This window comes from Haliotis rubra, unplaced genomic scaffold, assembly GCF_003918875.1.
Source record: "Haliotis rubra isolate DU_JTF1 unplaced genomic scaffold, ASM391887v1 Scf2290, whole genome shotgun sequence".
NCBI classification, from domain to species: Eukaryota; Metazoa; Mollusca; class Gastropoda; order Lepetellida; family Haliotidae; genus Haliotis; species Haliotis rubra.
This window is the reverse complement of record NW_025766326.1, coordinates 1-21,638: the sequence shown is the minus strand read 5'-3', so window position 1 is coordinate 21,638 and position 21,638 is coordinate 1. Positions and strand designations below refer to the sequence as shown.

The 21,638-nt window shown below is 41.7% G+C and overlaps 1 protein-coding gene across 1 annotated transcript; it reads left to right on the top strand.

The window, feature by feature from the left end:
* The first annotated feature begins 203 nt into the window (after positions 1-203).
* Positions 204-21,632, top strand: LOC124277886 (sacsin-like). The gene is made up of 6 exons (XM_046713613.1): positions 204-339; positions 6,741-6,835; positions 7,029-7,129; positions 16,420-16,545; positions 16,831-16,975; positions 21,347-21,632. The coding sequence occupies exons 2-6, from the start codon at positions 6,811-6,813 to the stop codon at positions 21,451-21,453; spliced, it is 504 nt and encodes a 167-aa protein (XP_046569569.1). The 5' UTR covers positions 204-339; positions 6,741-6,810; the 3' UTR covers positions 21,454-21,632.
* Positions 21,633-21,638: the final 6 nt, after the last annotated feature.

The following is a 21,638-nucleotide window of genomic DNA, read 5'->3' as shown; positions in this document are numbered from 1 at the left end:
TGGACCAAATATACCCCCGGGTCCACAACGGGGGGTCGAAGAGCGCTTAGCGTTACCCAGCACCCACCACGAGGAGGTGGCTCTTCACGGGTTTGTTATCAAGAGGTTGTGTTGTGCAACCTGACTACATTACAGTCACGAAACATGTGATACCGATTACAACCATATAAGGACATATCTCGTCACCTTATTGATAGGAAATTCATTTCCAAGAACATGATTATGCTGTGACGAATTGCACGTACCATGTCTGTGACGGTCGTATATATTCTCTGTGTGTTTCCTTCCTTCTGCAGTTACTGCACGTCGTTAATGGGACGTTGTTCGCGTGAATTGCAGGTGAGTTTGTCTCTTCTACTGAAATATCTCTTTTTTATTGTTGTGTGATTGCCTAAGACCAGGTGTTGCTTCATAGTAACATGCAAGAGGGGAGACAGATGTGTATGTGTGAATGTATGTTTAACATAAAATGTATCAGGCCATGACGCAAAGGGAGTGTTATTGTTCCTATCGCATCTGTATCAAAGTCAGACAGTTGAGTAGGATGTAGACTAACAACTAGTCTCTGAAATGAACATATTTTACTGAAAAAAAAGTTCATAGTAGAAAAAAAATAAAATATAATGAAAAGGAGCCCTGAGACTTTCTTCATTTTCAGACCTGAAGCTGAGGAAATCTAGACTTGCCACTTTTTCTAGACTTGTGTGGGCTTTCTTGGATATATTTGCTTCAGGGTCTGTACGAGAGACTAAGTAGGATGTCGCTGAGTGTTTTATCCAGGGAGCAAACTCCCTCCGAAACAAAGTAAGATGAATGTTAGTGTTAGAATCCGCACGCGTTCACGATAAAAGTATCCAATAGGCTGAACATTGAACAGAAGCCCTCCAACAGATTTCAACATAAATGTGATTGTCCTGCAACAGACGGTCATATTCCTATCATAATCAATCATGATCATTTGTAGTCGTGGGCAGAAAGGAACTCTTCAGAGAAGAGACACTATATAAAAGAATACTTGTACTTTCAGTTGTTCCCTTATTCGTTTCCATGAGTATGTAAGACAGTGCATAATACGGATTGTCATGGGTGGGTATGCAATTTGAGACATTATTATACAATTTTAGTCCATTAACCAAGAGAGTGTCCTTGTAAACACAGCAATATGCCCTTGAACGATATGACGCATTTTTCACAGAACCCATTCTGGTCCTCGTGTGGCACCCGCTAACGTTACTCCACTACAAACACGCAGACCCGTTGTTGTATACAATGGAAAGTACCGGAGCTCATATTCAGTGCAATAGCAGGTCCCCGGCAGCCTGCTATGGTTACATCACAACACATACACAACACAAACCATGTCAAGCTGACATTAACAACTCCTGCTTGGAGAATCATCAGGTGGGCCATTCTACAGAAAAAGGCAATATGCTGTTTTATTGCATGAAATAATTTACTGAAAATTACTTATATTTATACATATTATATGGTACTAAACATATACTAACCCCTTAAATAAAAGATATTTCCTTCATGGCTAAACTTTGGAAAATTACAGAAGATGATAAATCAAGTTATTTAGGCATGTCCAAACCTCCAACTTCTTTGCATTTCTTTGGAGGTGTAGAAATGTCAAATTGGACATCATTGTGTGTATTTGGGTAAGTTTTAAATAATATGTTTTAATGGTACAATTTTTTTCACAGTTTATATGAATTTATGAGGTGAAAATCTGAAGAAAAAAACAGATTTAAAAATGGCCCTGAAGATATTGCCATTACCGCAACAGACTGAGAATTAGGACTATATATACAAATATGGATAGTCTCCCTTGAAACCCCGTGATCAGCTTCCACTGGATGGCGTCATTGCTGGCCATGAGCTCAAAGGAGGAATGTCATATTACAGGACTTTGAGTGGAATTCGCCATTCTTCTTCCATCATGAGCGGCGTGATTTTAATGTGTGTCATTACCGCAACGCATTTAGTATATTTGAATCAAACTAAGGCTTATTTATCAAGCGAGTCCGGTAATTCCGCGCGTCCGATAGTTCTGCGCAGCTGCAATAGCGTACTTCCGTATCGAAGGTAAAGATCGTCTGCCACCACATTTACGCTTGAAATCGGGTCATTTCTACCAGGGACTGGCTTTTAATCACTAAACTTAAGTAAATAACAGTAATTGACAGATAAATTGACAGTGTATGAAACGTCGTTTTCTTCAGACTTTTAAACCGTTTTCGTCATTATTCATAATTGGATTTAATATGAAACACACTTCCTTACATTGATGAAGTGATTTTTGAAAATAATCTGGCCCTTATACGCTTCCATACCTCGGATCTCCAGCTGGATGTTATGCTCATCAAGTACTGCGCAGAATTACCGGAAGGCAAGCGATTTCGTCAGAACGCCGGTAATAAGCAACGTTAGATTCTTATAGTCGTCAATAAAACTTATATTTCTAGGTAAATGTGATGCATACTAGCATTTTTATTCACGTAAACCACAAAAAAAGAAGAGACGTTAGTTGCCGTGTTGCTGTGATGCTTAGGTGCGCGGAATTACCGGACGGCATTGTATCCCCCCGGGCATGTAATGGACGCGGGGGATGTCGTGGACGCTCCGTCTGTTTGTACGCCCGTCCGTCCGTAATCATTTTGTTTCCGGAGCATAACTAAAAAACTGTTTAATATTTTTCATCAAAAATTGGTAGATATATCAAACAGAACCTAAAGTGGTGCCTTTTGCTTTTTACAGATTTTTTTGTCATTTTTATTTTTCTTGGTTTCCATGGAAACATTTTGGACTTATAAGGGAGGGGTGGGCTTTGTTTCCGGAGCATAACTCGAAAACCGTTCAATATCTTTCCAAAATGTTGGCAGATATATGAAATAGACCTTGAAGTGGTGCCTTTTGCAGATTTTTGTCATTTTTCTTTTTCTTGGTGTCCATGAAAACATTTTGGAATTAGTTTAAAAAATGATGGGTGGGCTTCTTTTTCGGAGCACAACTCGAAAACCGTTCAATATCTTTCAACAAAACATGGCACATGTATCAAACAATCCTTGAACTTGTGCCTTTTGCTATTTACAGGTTTTTGCATTTACATTTTTCATGATTTCCATGGAAATGATTTGGATTAAAAACCTCAAGTTGGACTTTAAGTAACTGATTTGTTCTTTCAAATTTGTAGGGGCCGGAGGGATTTATCATCTTCTGAATACTTTACAGAAATATATATTACAGGAACTTATAAGTATATGGAAGATCAGGAGAGTTAAATTTGAACGAAAATGGCCTTATCCTAACCAACACTGTGGTAATGAAGGTGATGATGTGTCACTACTACACATGTGATAACACTAGTAATCCCATATAGAATGCAACAAATAATACATTGTTATGTCTTAAATGATACAAAGTATCTTGTATTGTAGGGCTAGGATAGAGAACATGACTACAGGACAAGGATTTTAAAAAATGCATCACAATGTCATTACCGCCATGCTCCAAGCATCCAAACCTGTACATTTAGTCTCACAGTAGTATTAAAGTTGATAAAATAACAATATGATAAAACCAGTTGCCATGATTTTCTGAATCCAGTGTTAGTGCTTATAAATTACTTCGTTAGTTGAGATTAAATTATTTTTCAATTAACAAGAAAATAACATTTTTCATAGTTAAAATATGGTAAAAACACTTAAACATGATAAATAATATATCTGTCTTGTTGAATTGGTAAAAGCAAGTTAGAAAATGTCATTAAAGATATTTGATTGATCCTTAAGGCAAAGTTATTTCAAGTTATCTACTTTGGGAACCAAACAATTTACTGTGGATCTGGTGTGTGTTGTCTGTTGTAGCTAACTCTGGTTACAATGAATAAATGATTAAGCTTCAATGTTTTATGTTCATAAATCTAATGTTTTATAACAAGTCAATTACTTGGAAAAGCAATTGTTTAACTTTATTCTTAAATACGTCAATGTCATTACCAAAACAACATGTCACTACCGCAATTTCTGTGTCATTACCAAAACGACATGTCACTACTGCAATTTCTGTGTCATTACCAAAACGACATGTCACTACCGCAATTTCTGTGTCATTACCAAAACGAAATGTCACTACCGCAATTTCTGTGTCATTACCAAAACGACATGTCACTACCGCAATTTTTATGTCATTACCAAAACAAGACAAATTATTTATAATTATACAACCAGTTATTTCTTTGAAGCCTTTTAACTTATGGGAGGATCATAAGGAATTCAATATTTTATCGTTTTCTGATAACTGTTTGAGATAAGAGCTATTGTTGCCTCAGTTATAATGTTTACACTCATGCTAAAAACTAAAAAAGTCATAAATGCATCAAAACAATTTAGAAGAATGACTATTTATTGCACAAATATACTTGTAAACAGCCATATATGTGATGCCTAACAACTCTTTCCATTTCATAGCTGTTTTTTTTACTAGATTTTTCAAAATCAGTATTTTTGCCATTGTTGCAGTTATGACATTTTGATTTAAAGGCACACTATCACGCCACACTTCTCTACAAATCAGTATTGCATTTCTCTCATTAATACTAACTATCAACCCCCAGTGAAGCTACTTTATTATTTATTCCCCAAAAATTATGTATTAAGATTACAATATGAAATTAAAAAGTTTGAATTAATTAATGCAATGTTGCATTAAATAAACTCTCGCGCCCTCTATCAACCGAATTTTTCTCAAGCGAACCCCATAGAGTTATGTCCCTTGGAACGCTCTTTACGAATATCCTATAACGTAACTTGTATTGAGGCCAGTTCAGCAAACACCGACAACAGCGCGTCAAACAGTTTTCGATGTACAGAGCAATCGTTTACATTCCTTATATGGCAAGTGTTATCTGTTTGGAAGCTGTTCGCCTCAAAGTTTCAGCTATCAATTTCAGGCAAGTCGTAAGGGATAGTAAGTCATTTATTGTATCAATAGGAAGCTATAGTGAGTGCATATACCCCAATATATTTTATAGACAAACATATTGTCGAGAAAGCGTGACATTGTGCCTTTAAAGTTGAAAAGTCACAATAAAGTTTGTGGAAAATTCTTGTCCAAACTGCTCTGCTGATGCAGTTTATACCAATCATACAAACCAAAGTAGTTAGCATGAAGACGTTCATAATATATGGCTTTGGGGAGGGGGTGGTGGTTTGTTGTTTGTGATGGTGATTTTAGGAGGGGTGGGGTGATCACCATCTTGTTCTTTGGAGGTATATGGGGGTCATCAATTTTGACACACATCCGGGTGTGGGGTGGTTGGGGTCTGTCAGCAACTTTGTATATACACATATTGAAAGATTATGGGAAGAGGGGTGGAGGGGAAGAGAAAATGTGTTCATGACATGCGGGTTGGGGGTAGGGTGGGGAGGTGGTGTCACTTTATATATAAATTTTAGGGGTCATTCATATTGTACTTGCTTCTCTATAAAATCATCATCATCCCCATACAAAACTTCATGGACAGTAGATGACCTGGTTACCTTGTGACATTTAAGCCTTGTCTATTGCTGCGGCTACCCAGCCCTTTCCCCATGCATAATACTATCAAAGCACAAGGCCTGCAAACAAACAGAAGACTCATTTGTCTGCCGCCTGTCCATTGATGACATCATCAAGGGATAAGAATTTTCCTTGGATCCATGGAATTCTGCGGATTTGATCATACTTGGGTCATTCTTGTGAATTGGAGGTGCCCCATGGCTCATTTTCCACTTTTGTCACTCATACCCATTCAAGGGAGATGCAAAACTAGTCAAGCTGCATGGCTTGCCCTCCAAGAAGAAAGCCGGGATCTACATAGTACCCACTCCCGCATCAAACAGGGTACACGTCCCCTGAAGCAAAACACCACTGTGAATGATGTCCAGTTGTACTTAAAAGCTGGCCCCATTGCCAAATATGGTCTGCTTCTGTGCCACTGTGAATTCCTACAAGAGAGCGCGTCATAGTCCTAAGGGAAGTCCTTGAAGGTTTTTTAATTGTCATCCACATTCAACGTTACCACCCCTCATCGTTACTTTCATGCCCTTGACATTGACAAAGTTATTGAACATGTATCCAACAGTTCTCATTCTGCTGACTGTCAAAAATACACCTTTACCTAATGGCTCTGTCCACCAGTGACCCCCCCAGAAGCAACATTGAAGATATATTGTATCTTGTAGCAATCGGTCAGTCTAAGTCAGTCGGTTGTATTGATATTGCCAGTTGTGCACAATAAAACATTGATCTATTTATTATCATAAGGATGTGGAATTGCCTGCCATTCAGTTGGAAGATGCTGTCATTATTTGACAATATTTGTGGATAGTCGATTCTTTCTCCTCCTCTTTTGTTCCATGCACAATCATGACATGATGTGGTATACCGTTATCATCCTGCATCATGAAACATTGATCAATATAGGAAGATGCAGTGACTCTGAAGTAAATAATCTGGTCCCTGAAGTGGTGTGATGCTTAAACTTGAGCACCACCTGCACATAGGGCAACCATTTTGAGGGAGAGTATAGAGACTCAGCATTATGTGGCTCACCTTTCAGTAGGACTTTCCTTCTGAGCATTATTAGTATTTAGACTACAAGGGAAGTACAGCTCAGCTCAGGCTTATACAAACCTAGAAACAGATGTCTGATCCCTTTGTCATCTGAACCTAATCGAATGCTGTTTCTCTTAAAGATTTTTCAGATAGCAACAACTTGCAACAAGACATTGTTTAGCATAAAACTGTGGTGACAACTGGAACAAGATGGACCAAGATACACAATCGACTGGTGGGTTACGATCTGCTGAACTGATTTAAATAAGTAAAACATCTGTGTAAAATAACTAAATGTTTGGCTGGTGTTTGAAATCTGTGCATAATAATGTTCACACTGCCAAACCATTTAATATTTATTATTAATTCAATTTGGCTCACAGCTAAAAAGAAAATGTTCATCTGCACATATGTGTGCTTCCATACAGATTCAGAAGATGATGGCTACAGATGCATGGAGCTTCCCACCCTTGTCAAACAACTGCAGGTCATTTTGGACCAATACCCTGATGATGGACAGATACTCAAGGTAGGTCATTGTTGGACCAGTACCCTGATGATGGACAGATACTCAAGGTGAGTCTGTGCTGGACCTGTACCCTGATGATGAACAGATACTCAACGTGAGTCTGTGTTGGACCAGTACCCTGATGATGGACTGATACTCATGGTAGGTCTGTGTTGGACCAGTACCCTGATGATGGACTGATACTCAAGGTGAGTCTGTGCTGGACCAGTACCCTGATGATGGACAGACACTCAAGGTGAGTTTGTGTTGGACCAGCACCTTGATGATGGACAGACACTCAAGGTGAGTCTGTGTTGGACCAGCACCCTGATGATGGACAGACACTCAAGGTGAGTTTGTGCTGGACCAGTACCCTGATGATGGACAGACACTCAAGGTGAGTCTGTGCTGGACCAGTACCCTGATGATGGACAGATACTCAAGGTGAGTCTGTGTTGGACCAGTACCCTGATGATGGACAGACACTCAAGGTGAGTCTGTGTTGGACCAGCACCCTGATGATGGACAGACACTCAAGGTGAGTCTGTGTTGGACCAGCACCTTGATGATGGACAGACACTCAAGGTGAGTCTGTGTTGGACCAGCACCCTGATGATGGACAGACACTCAAGGTGAGTCTGTGCTGGACCAGTACCCTGATGATGGACAGACACTCAAGGTGAGTCTGTGTTGGACCAGTACCCTGATGATGGACAGACACTCAAGGTGACCCTGATGATCTGTGTTGGACCAGTACCCTGATGATGGACAGATACTCAAGGTGAGTCTGTGTTGGACCAGTACCCTGATGATGGACAGATACTCAAGGTGAGTCTGTGTTGGACCAGTACCCTGATGATGGACAGATACTCAAGGTGAGTCTGTGTTGGACCAGTACCCTGATGATGGACAGATACTCAAGGTGAGTCTGTGCTGGACCAGTACCCTGATGATGGACAGATACTCAAGGTGAGTCTGTGTTGGACCAGTACCCTGATGATGGACAGATACTCAAGGTGAGTCTGTGTTGGACCAGTACCCTGATGATGGACAGATACTCAAGGTGAGTCTGTGTTGGACCAGTACCCTGATGATGGACAGATACTCAAGGTGAGTCTGTGTTGGACCAGCACCCTGATGATGGACAGATACTCAAGGTGAGTCTGTGTTGGACCAGTACCCTGATGATGGACAGATACTCAAGGTGAGTCTGTGTTGGACCAGTACCCTGATGATGGACAGATACTCAAGGTGAGTCTGTGTTGGACCAGTACCCTGATGATGGACAGATACTCAAGGTGAGTCTGTGTTGGACCAGTACCCTGATGATGGACAGATACTCAAGGTGAGTCTGTGTTGGACCAGTACCCTGATGATGGACAGATACTCAAAGGTGAGTCTGTGTTGGACCAGTACCCTGATGATGGACAGATGGACAGATACTCAAGGTGAGTCTGTGTTGGACCAGTACCCTGATGATGGACAGATACTCAAGGTGAGTCTGTGTTGGACCAGTACCCTGATGATGGACAGATACTCAAGGTGAGTCTGTGTTGGACCAGCACCCTGATGATGGACAGATACTCAAGGTGAGTCTGTGTTGGACCAGCACCCTGATGATGGACAGATACTCAAGGTGAGTCTGTGTTGGACCAGCACCCTGATGATGGACAGATACTCAAGGTGAGTCTGTGTTGGACCAGTACCCTGATGATGGACAGATACTCAAGGTGAGTCTGTGTTGGACCAGTACCCTGATGATGGACAGATACTCAAGGTGAGTCTGTGCTGGACCAGTACCCTGATGATGGACAGATACTCAAGGTGAGTTTGTGTTGGACCAGTACCCTGATGATGAACAGATACTCAAGGTGAGTCTGTGCTGGACCAGTACCCTGATGATGGACAGATACTCAAGGTGAGTCTGTGTTGGACCAGTACCCTGATGATGGACAGATACTCAAGGTGAGTCTGTGTTGGACCAGTACCCTGATGATGGACAGATACTCAAGGTGAGTCTGTGTCTGTGTTGACCAGCACCCTGATGATGGACAGATACTCAAGGTGAGTCTGTGTTGGACCAGTACCCTGATGATGGACAGATACTCAAGGGTGAGTCTGTGTTGGACCAGTACCCTGATGATGGACAGATACTCAAGGTGAGTCTGTGTTGGACCAGTACCCTGATGATGGACAGATACTCAAGGTGAGTCTGTGTTGGACCAGTACCCTGATGATGGACAGATACTCAAGGTGAGTCTGTGTTGGACCAGTACCCTGATGATGGACAGATACTCAAGGTGAGTCTGTGTTGGACCAGTACCCTGATGATGGACAGATACTCAAGGTGAGTCTGTGTTGGACCAGCACCCTGATGATGGACAGATACTCAAGGTGAGTCTGTGTTGGACCAGCACCCTGATGATGGACAGATACTCAAGGTGAGTCTGTGTTGGACCAGCACCCTGATGATGGACAGATACTCAAGGTGAGTCTGTGTTGGACCAGCACCCTGATGATGGACAGATACTCAAGGTGAGTCTGTGTTGGACCAGTACCCTGATGATGGACAGATACTCAAGGTGAGTCTGTGTTGGACCAGTACCCTGATGATGGACAGATACTCAAGGTGAGTCTGTGCTGGACCAGTACCCTGATGATGGACAGATACTCAAGGTGAGTCTGTGCTGGACCAGTACCCTGATGATGAACAGATACTCAAGGTGAGTCTGTGCTGGACCAGTACCCTGATGATGGACAGATACTCAAGGTGAGTCTGTGTTGGACCAGTACCCTGATGATGGACAGATACTCAAGGTGAGTCTGTGTTGGACCAGTACCCTGATGATGGACAGATACTCAAGGTGAGTCTGTGTTGGACCAGCACCCTGATGATGGACAGATACTCAAGGTGAGTCTGTGTTGGACCAGCACCCTGATGATGGACAGATACTCAAGGTGAGTCTGTGTTGGACCAGTACCCTGATGATGGACAGATACTCAAAATGAGTCTATGTTGGACCAGTACCCTGATGATGGACAGATACTCAAGGTGAGTCTGTGCTGGACCAGTACCCTGATGATGAACAGATACTCAAGGTGAGTTTGTGCTGTACCAGTACCCTGATGATGAACAGATACTCAAGGTGAGTCTGTGCTGGACCAGTACCCTGAAGATGGACAGATACTCAAGGTGAGTCTGTGTTGGACCAGTACTCTGATGATGGACAGATACTCAAGGTGAGTTTGTGCTGCACCATTACTCTGATGATGGACAGATACTCAAAGTGAGTTTGTGTTGGACCAGCACCTTGATGATGGACAGATACTCAAGGTGAGTCTGTGTTGGACCAGTACCCTGATGATGGACAGACACTCAAGGTGAGTCTGTGCTGGACCAGTACCCTGATGATGGACAGATACTCAAGGTGAGTCTGTGCTGGACCAGTACCCTGATGATGAACAGATACTCAAGGTGAGTCTGTGCTGGACCAGCACCCTGATATTGGACAGACACTCAAGGTGAGTCTGTGCTGGACCAGTACCCTGATGATGAACAGACACTCAAGGTGAGTTTGTGCTGGACCAGCACCCTGATGATGGACAGATACTCAAGGTGAGTCTGTGTTGGACCTTTTATTGAAAATGAACTTCATGTATATTTTGGTATGTGAGCATTACTCATCTCTAAGAAGTATGAACCACAAACAGTATATCAAGTCTCATACTAATTACATTTTCCGAAGGGTAATGAAAACTAGTGCCTGTGTTTCCCAAGAACAGAAAAAACATCACACATGAACGCAACCCCAACCTCAGTCACTCCACTGTAAGCATGTGACCAGTCAGTGAAGTCGTCGCTCTCTGATTTTCGTGCCAAAAGAGACAGTTGAGGAAAATCAACAGTGCCTTCATAATCCTTGAAAAATCAACCCTTTTTGAAAACTTGTGCTTGGATTATATTCTTCAAACTTTTCTTCATCATACTGTATTGTTTACTATTGGCTAAATATTTTGTAAATAGTTTTAGACCTTGTTGGATTTTGTTTTTGTTGACATAAATAAGGCTTTCTGAGATCTGTCAACATACGTGTTCCAGAGATATGAGATGTGTACACTGCCCTTCCTTTGCGGATGACCAATTCCAGAATTACGTGTTTGTTGTTGGGAATAAGTATGACAGGAAGCAGTGTGAGTCCAGGTCATCATCAACTGACACGAACCAACCTGCTGAAATAGTTAAGAATACTGTAAATTCCTCTGATAAACACAGCCTGAAGAAGAAGTGATGGGTGCATCTTCTGACACCTCCCGGAAGCCCTCAGAAGCCACTTTTTTGGGACAGAAAAAGATGTCATGTGCAAGAAGGTCAGAGAAATTGACTACTACGTCACACAAATTCGGCACCTGCATGAAGCCCTCGACCTCTCCGCAACTCCTGGTGTTGTTGGACCTGCTCAAGTGAATGATAACCCTCCATCCCGGACCAGAGTCTCCAGCAGGTCCAGGGCTTCACACAGCCCTAATTGTATATGCAGGCAACTATACCGCAATCACGACTCTTTGCACACCTGGCATGTCTGAGCCAAGTTCAACAGACTAATCTACCTTCACCAGCAAACGACTTTGTTGCCAACACCACTCAATAAGTGATTCTTGCCATGCAGCAACAGAGCTCTATGAATCCTCCACCATTGGCATCATCTACACCTCAACATAAAGATGTGTCAACACAACTCTCAACATTTGTCTACTTCTCAATTTCGAATCCCGGATGGGGCTCAACTCAAAAAGTACTAGAATTTGTACTTTACTAAGAAGGTGTAATCCCAAATATAACATATGTTACATTTGACCACTTTCTAAATGGCATTGTGTAATCATAGCTTTCAGCCGTGGGAGCCGTGCCAGTTAACACTCATCAGAGGGGTACACAAAGTCCGCAGTCTAGACTACCAGTTGTCCGACTTTCATTTTTGTGGAAGTCACGGTAGCTGAGTGGGTTAGGCAGCTGACTTTGTGTGCTGGCAATTAGGTGCCTGACTCTGAGGGTGTGAGTTTGAAACCCGAATGGGGCTCAACTCAAAAAGTACTAGAATTTGTACTTTACTAAGAAAGTGTAATCCCAAATATAACATATGTTACATTTGACCACTTTCTAAATGGCATTGTGTAATCGCACTTTAAGTCATCATAGAATTCCATCTTTAGACAGTCTTCTCAGATATCCTCCTTCAAGAGAAGATTCTCTAGCATCCAAAAGGCAAAGGATAAGAGATATTCCGGCAAGAAGCAGCCCTTTCGGAAGCCGTACATCCAACTGAGGGACCAATCCTTCTGTGGCTGGGAACGGTGTGTTAGGTCCTAAAGGTGAAGGGGCACACTTGAGCAACTGGGATTTTCCACCCCTAGTTCTTCGTTATGAAAACATCATCCAGAAGTTCAGACGGGACGATACTTTTGTAGTCTTCCTCCTATTGCTGAATGCGACACTTAAACAACTGGGGGCATAAAATGCCAACTGCTCAAGTGTAACATTCAGCAATAGGAGGAAGACTACAAAAGTATCGGCCAGACTAGAACTTCTGGACGATGTGTTCGTTACGAACACTTTAAGGAATGGCTTCATCATAAATTATGCAAAACACTACTGCCACACTTAACAGAAGCATTACACTTTAGAGATTATACCTCAACAGGCACTAGATCTGGGATATTATTCATCAATCTTCCTTGGACCCAAAACAAATTCTTCAGAGAAGTTCAGGCTAATTTACGGCATGAAGCTTTTGCCAGTTCTACACAGATCCATTAGAAGCTGGTATTATGATAAATGGAAGACATTTGACCAACTTGCGAGGACTAAAGGGTTGCCAGCAGGCGGCCTTGTATATTAACACTCTAACCAGCTAAGCTTGATTCGAACATTTGATGCAGAAAGCACTGGGGCCTAGCTACAGCAGCCAGAATCCATGCCATAGATTTCAGTCGTACCAGATTTGATAATGTACCAAATGTATCAGTGCACCTTGGTCTTGTTTGGATTTTATTGCCCCAAATAAATTGCCAGGTCAGCCAGACCCTCAGTTTCATATCCCACCATTATCTTTAGTACTTGGCAACAGAGATGAGGAGGATTTATTACTCTATCTGGTTAGAGGATTTATTACTCTATCTGGTTAGAGCCCAATGCATCTATAGACGTGAGCATATAATGAGCACTGGAAGCCAGACACTAAGGCGTCTCTTCATCCCACTCACACACTATCAATACATGGCAACTGCTCTATCCATACCATCATGAAAGGATGTTTCTTTCAGTCGGACAGAGTGTTTGCAAATCATTATCACTTCGCTACTGAGGATGATCCATGTAAGATTATGGATCATTCTCTGAAAAAGTTAATCGTAGATAAGCAAGCTGGAATCTAGTTCTAAGTGTGCTTACCAAATCCACAGAATCAAAATGATTCATTCTTTCTCTCACAAGTTTGGAGGTGGTTGCCCAATGGAAGAAGGAAAAAGGTATGTCCAGAAGTATACAGAAAAACGTTTGGGGCAAGTAGAACGGATGGTCATTCTGAATCTCACAAACAGTGGATCCCACCGCCAACTGCGGGATTCAAGCAATTAGTCAGGATGAGGTAAAATATGTATTTATTTTAATAAAAACATCATTTACTGACTGACTGAGTTTGGTTTTACGCCGCTTTAAGCAATATTCCAGCAACATCATGGCGGACATCATTTACACTTATCCTGACTCATATGCTAGAGCGCTCGCCCAGCCACCACCGCTATCCAGTTTCAGATACAGACTGATTGGGATATGCAAATGAGAGAGTTGTTGCATAATGATTACTCCCTAAGAGTCTGTGCACAACGACTGGTCCATGGGCAACGTGCGTCCGTGTAGGGCAAAACCAACATGGAGTGATTGTCTCCCACCACAGTTTTATGTTATCGAGTCTTCCTAGGACATCACCAGGCATGACATATAACATAACATGCTGTCAGAAGTGTTTTGAGGTCATCTACAAGAGGGGATCTCAAATGTTCTTTGCTGACGCTCTGAGTAGAGCATATCTTCCACATGTGAAACATACTGAGACCGATGACGGAGATGTGTTTGCTGCTGATGTTCGATGTCAGACAGCGCTTGACGTTGAATCCATCATCATGGTTGAGTATGTGCCAATATCTGAGGAACGAATTGACCAGTTACAAAAAGCAACTGTGGAAGACAAATCAATGATGATACTGAAGGATCTGATTCAGGCCGGCTGGCCAACGTCGTCAGATGATGTGCCATGGTGTGCCAGGGTCTTTTTCCCCTTTCGCGATGAGCTCTCTGTTCAAAATGGCATAGTGTTCAAGGGTGAACGTGTTGTTGTGCCAGTCAGTATCCACCCTGGCATCATGGAAAGAATTCACTACAGTCACTTGGGGATACAAGGTTGTTTCAGAAGAGCCAGAGAGTCTGTGTATTGGCCCAATATGGCCGCTGACCTCACAGATTTCATCAGCAAGTGTGATACTTGCAATATGCTGCAACAGGATCAAAGAGGAGGGCCATTTGTCAGTCATGAAATACCTAGTCGTCCATGGGAGAAACTAGGGTGTGATCTTTTTGAGTTTGATCAAAAAGATTTTTTGATCACTGTTGACTACTACTCAGACTAATTTGAGGTTGACAGACTGCATGATAAAAGGGCACCTGAAATCATTAAAAGGTTGAAATCCCATTTGGCGAGGGATGGACTTCCCAATCAGATTGTGTCAGACAACGGACCTCCCTTTAGTTCTGAAGCTTTCCATACATTTGCAACTGAGTATGAGTTTGATCTTATCACTTCATCTCCCACTGGTACCCACAGTCGAATTGGAAAGTGGAGAGTGCTGTGAAGATCGTCAAGAGACTCATGAGTAAGTCTCAGCATGCACAGTCAGACCCCTTTCTGGGCCTATTGGACTTGAGAAATGTGCCAACTGACGGTGTAGGCAGCTCGCCAGTTCAAAGGTTGTTTGGGCGCAGAACGAGAATGAAGCTAGCAACGTAAAGTCGATTACTGCAGCCGAAAACTATTGAAAACATCCCTGCCGCACTTTCCAGCAAGAGGTCCAAACAAGCTTACTACTACAATCGCGGTGCAGCTGAACTTTCAGAACTGAGAGATGGAGATGTAGTTCGGGTGAAGCCATTCAGTCATGACAAAAAAGAAATGGAAGAAAGCTGTCGTAGAACAGCAAGTGGATGTACAATCGTATGACATACGTACAGAAGATGGAAGATCTCTTTCGAGAAATAGATGCCATCTAAGAAAATCTCAAGAGGCTGCCCCTGAGACTAAAGATGTGGAAATGGATTTGGAAGAGCAGAAAATGGATGAAAGGTCAATGAAAGAGGTTCAGTCAACTGTGAACTCTCCTGATAACACTCCTGTGAAAACCCCTGTGAAAACTCCTGTGAAAAGTTTTAACACTCCTGTGAACACTCCTAAAGTAACTAGGATCATGGCCAGTTCTGTTCATGGCACAGCACCTGGTCATGAGATCAGACTGAGGAGAGGCAGGGTGGTCAGACCACCACCCCGATACCGGGACTTTGTGCCTTAAAAAAAAAGAAAAAGCAAAAAGGGAGGAAGATATGACGTGTGGTCCTGCTTGTCAGAAGGAGAAAAGACTTTTAATTTCTCAAGAACTTTAATTTTGTTCATTTTAACCTGTTTTAGCATTGTTTAAATTGTTTGCTGGGTTAGTGTGTTAATTGCTGTCTTTACTTTTCTAAAGAAAGGGAGATGTTGCATAATGATTACTCCCTAAGAGGCTGTGCACAATGACTGGTCCATGGGCAACGTGCGTCCGTGTAGGCCAAAACTAACATGGAGTAAAGTGATGGTCTCCCACAACAGTTTTATGTTATCAAGTCTTCCTAGGACATCACTAGACATGACATATAACATAACTAGAGTGACGAGTTCACTGGCTTGTCATGTGCCTCTGATGGACCGACCAATTCATGGTTTTAATTTGGGTGAGATGTTTTTCTATTCTTGGGAAGAAGAGAAGAGATAAGCAATTAGTATGAGTCAGGATAAGTATAAATGATATTTTTATACCCCAAAAGACATTCATCTGTAATAGTCCAACAGCTAAGAGAAACTTAATTGATTACTTCACTGGTGTGCATGATTCATGCAACCCAACAGAACTGGTTTTATGGGCTTTTACTGAATAATGCTGTCTTTATGATATACATGTACTTCATGACTATGTTTATAATGAAACTGTTGTTGTGTAACAAATTGCAGGAGCTGATACAGAATGCTGAGGATGCAGGAGCCGAAGTTGTTGACATCTTGTATGATGGAAGGACTATTCAACCTGATATAGATGCCAAGGAACTGAAACAGAACGCGTTTCTGAAATCCTTGCAGGTATTCAGATAGTAATATCGCATGATTAGACTCTTCTCAGTGGTTAAATCGGGTGTGAAGTAATTCAATTCTTTCAATACCGACAACCAGGATACAATGGCTTAAGTAGCTATCAATACTTACCACTCTTGATATTCCTTGTCATTGGGATTTCCAATTTTATAAATGTTGAGAGCTGTTTGTTCATATTCATTCATGTGTCACATGGACAATAAGTTCAGTGCTATCAGTGTGTATTCATGACTTCATCAAATTGTTCAGTTATATTGATCAATATTTTGGCAGGCTCCTGCGTTGTGTGTCTACAATGATGCTTTATTCACAAAGAAGGATTGGACTGGTGTCAGTATGTTGTATACTAGCCTCAAGGATGAACCTCAGAAAATCGGACAATTTGGACTTGGTTTCAAATCAGTATTCCATATTACAGGTTGGTATAAGAGAGTTGTTTGCAAATATTTACCTATCTCTGATCCCATTCTGCAAGAAAAGGCTCTTCAGTTTGCACAAGGTTGTTTAGTGCTGAATAAAGAATAATTATCTGTCATCAACATTGTGTTAATTTGTTGCACAATTACAAAAGATCAAAGGCATTATAGAAATAAAGAGATTGACAAGTGTGAATATCAGCCATGTTGGAAAATGATCGTCACTGTCTAATCCGCGACCCTGTCTAAACCGGCATTTTATTTCGGCCCCGTGGGGTGCCGGTTTAGACTGTAAAAATATTAATTTTTTATCCTATGCTGAGTATATCCCATTACCCAACCCTTATATTTACAGAATACATACTTGATCAGATTACGCCAACCAAAACCTTTCTTCTTGCAAATTCATTCACGTGTGGAAATGTGTATGTACAATTATGTACTTAAGTACACAGTAATTACATTTACATATTATTTTTTTTGTAAAACTGTTAAAGTCATTTAATATTTTCCAAACAGCAAGGACCCTTAAATTTTCAGGGAAATTGCATATAATTACAACTTCTTTCTAGTCATCCATGTTTTACTGTATGAGCCCTTCACTTGTGCATTTCTCGTCATTCACATGATGCTCAGTTGATGACTTTATTATAGGCATTATTTAGTGCTGACAGAACAGGGATTATCTAGACTGTGCCAAATAACTCAATATAGATCAACCCTGCCTCTGAAGGCGTCAAGGGCATTATTTAGTGCTAGCAGAACTGGGATTATCTAGACTGTGCCAAATAACTCAATATAGATCAACCCTGCCTCTGAAGGCGTCAAGGGTATTATTTAGTGCTGGCAGAACTGGGATTATCTAGACTGTGCCAAATAACTCAATATAGATCAACCCTGCCTCTGAAGGCGTCAAGGGTATTATTTAGTGCTGGCAGAACTGGGATTATCTAGACTGTGCCAAATAACTCAATATAGATCAACCCTGCCTGAAGGGTGAAGTGCTCAAAGGGTATTTTGGTAGTGCTGGCAGAACTGGGATTATCTAGACTGTGCCAAATAACTCAATATAGATCAACCCTGCCTCTGAAGGCGTCAAGGGCATTATTTAGTGCTGGCAGAACTGGGATTATCTAGACTGTGCCAAATAACTCAATATAGATCAACCCTGCCTCTGAAGGCGTCAAGGGCATTATTTAGTGCTGGCAGAACTGGGATTATCTAGACTGTGCCAAATAACTCAATATAGATCAACCCTGCCTCTGAAGGCGTCAAGGGCATTATTTAGTGCTGGCAGAACTGGGATTATCTAGACTGTGCCAAATAACTCAATATAGATCAACCCTGCCTCTGAAGGCGTCAAGGGTATTATTTAGTGCTGGCAGAACTGGGATTATCTAGACTGTGCCAAATAACTCAATATAGATCAACCCCTGCCTCTGAAGGCGTCAAGGGTATTATTTAGTGCTGGCAGAACTGGGATTATCTAGACTGTGCTAGATCAACCCTGCCTCTGAAGGTGTCAAAGGGCATATTATTTAGTGCTGGCAGAACTGGGATTATCTAGACTGTGCCAAATAACACAATATAGATCAACCCTGCCTCTGAAGGCGTCAAGGGCATTATTTAGTGCTGGCAGAACTGGGATTATCTAGACTGTGCCAAATAACTCAATATAGATCAAACCCTGCCTCTGAAGGCGTCAAAGGGTATTATTTAGTGCTGACAGAACTGGGATTATCTAGACTGTGCCAAATAACTCAATATAGATCAACCCTGCCTCTGAAGGCGTCAAGGGGCATTATTTAGTGCTGACAGAACTGGGATTATCTAGACTGTGCCAAATAACTCAATATAGATCAACCCTGCCTCTGAAGGCGTCAAGGGTATTATTTAGTGCTGGCAGAACTGGGATTATCTAGACTGTGCCAAATAACTCAATATAGATCAACCCTGCCTCTGAAGGCGTCAAGGGTATCTGAAAGGGTATTATTTAGTGCTAGACTCAAGGGCCTCTGAAGGCCAAGGGCATTATTTAGTGCTGGCAGAACTGGGATTATCTAGACTGTGCCAAATAACTCAATATAGATCAACCCTGCCTCTGAAAGCGTCAAGGGTATTATTTAGTGCTGGCAGAACTGGGATTATCTAGACTGTGCCAAATAACTCAATATAGATCAACCCTGCCTCTGAAGGTGTCAAGGGCATTATTTAGTGCTGACAGAACTGGGATTATCTAGACTGTGCCAAATAACTCAATATAGATCAACCCTGCCTCTGAAAGGGTGTTTAGTGCTGAAGAACTGGGATTATCTATGTGCCATTTAAGTGCTGTGCTGGCAGAACTGGGATTATCTAGACTGTGCCAAATAACTCAATATAGATCAACCCTGCCTCTGAAGAAAGGCGTCAAGGGTATTATTTAGTGCTGACAGAACTGGGATTATCTAGACTGTGCCAAATAACTCAATATAGATCAACCCCTGCCTCTGAAGGTGTCAAGGGCATTATTTAGTGCTGGCAGAACTGGGATTATCTAGACTGTGCCAAATAACTCAATATAGATCAACCCTGCCTCTGAAGGCGTCAAGGGGGTATTATTTAGTGCTGGCAGAACTGGGATTATCTAGACTGTGCCAAATAACTCAATATAGATCAACCCTGCCTCTGAAGGTGTCAAGGGGCATTATTTAGTGCTGGCAGAACTGGGATTATCTAGACTGTGCCAAATAACTCAATATAGATCAACCCTGCCTCTGAAGGTGTTATTTAGTGCAATCTAGGGCATTATTTAGTGCTGGCAGAACTGGGATTATCTAGACTGTGCCAAATAACTCAATATAGATCAACCCTGCCTCTGAAGGCGTCAAGGGTATTATTTAGTGCTGGCAGAACTGGGATTATCTAGACTGTGCCAAATAACTCAATATAGATCAACCCTGCCTCTGAAGGCGTCAAGGGCATTATTTAGTGCTGGCAGAACTGGGATTATCTAGACTGTGCCAAATAACTCAATATAGATCAACCCTGCCTCTGAAGGCGTCAAGGGTATTATTTAGTGCTGGCAGAACTGGGATTATCTAGACTGTGCCAAATAACTCAATATAGATCAACCCTGCCTCTGAAGGCGTCAAGGGCATTATTTAGTGCTGGCAGAACTGGGATTATCTAGACTGTGCCAAATAACTCAATATAGATCAACCCTGCCTCTGAAGGCGTCAAGGGTATTATTTAGTGCTGGCAGAACTGGGATTATCTAGACTGTGCCAAATAACTCAATATAGATCAACCCTGCCTCTGAAGGCGTCAAGGGTATTATTTAGTGCTGGCAGAACTGGGATTATCTAGACTGTGCCAAATAACACAATATAGATCAACCCTGCCTCTGAAGGCATCAAGGGTATTATTTAGTGCTGACAGAACTGGGATTATCTAGACTGTGCCAAATAACTCAATATTGATCAACCCTGCCTCTGAAGGCGTCAAGGGTATTATTTAGTGCTGGCAGAACTGGGATTATCTAGACTGTGCCAAATAACTCAATATAGATCAACCCTGCCTCTGAAGGTGTCAAGGGCATTATTTAGTGCTGACAGAACTTGGATTATCTAGACTGTGCCAAATAACTCAATATAGATCAACCCTGCCTCTGAAGGCATCAAGGGTATTATTTAGTGCTGGCAGAACTGGGATTATCTAGACTGTGCCAAATAACTCAATATAGATCCCTGCCTCTGAAGGTGTCAAGGGCATTATTTAGTGCTGACAGAACTGGGATTATCTAGACTGTGCCAAATAACTCAATATAGATCAACCCTGCCTCTGAAGGCGTCAAGGGTATTATTTAGTGCTGACAGAACTGGGATTATCTAGACTGTGCCAAATAACTCAATATAGATCAACCCTGCCTCTGAAGGCGTCAAGGGTATTATTTAGTGCTGGCAGAACTGGGATTATCTAGACTGTGCCAAATAACTCAATATAGATCAACCCTGCCTCTGAAGGCGTCAAGGGAATTATTTAGTGCTGACAGAACTTGGATTATCTAGACTGTGCCAAATAACTCAATATTGATCAACCCTGCCTCTGAAGGTGTCAAGGGTATTATTTAATGCTGCCTGTATATAGCAATTAGTGGTTCCTATTTGTCATTTTTCCTGTCTTGTGTTATCCAATCTAGATGGTGGCGTCTGTATAATATCTTAGGTAATATGCATGTGACAGTGCAGCAAGAGAGGTATAGCCAGTTGAGTTGCAAAAGACTTCAATCAAAGAATTAACTGATAACATGTTGATGACATGAATAATCACTGTCATCAAAGTCCAGACCTTGACTGATATTATCTTTCTAAAACTTGTGCTGTACTTTTCAGATTACCCATGCATCATCAGCGGTGATCAAATCCTCTTCATCAATCCAGAACAAGTGGCACATAAAGTGTGTTTCTCCAAAAGTTCTGGAATCTGTCTGATAGAGTGAAGAGTATTTTAACTCTGGTCCTGTGTGGTACATTTGGGTTCTCAGACAAGTCTTTGACAGATGGTTATAATGGCACTCTTTTTTGGTTTCCCCTGAGAATTCAAGCATCAAACCTTTCTGGAAATTTGTACACAAAAGAGAAAGTCATGGACCTATTTCAAGCTTTCAAATCGGAGGCCCCAGTG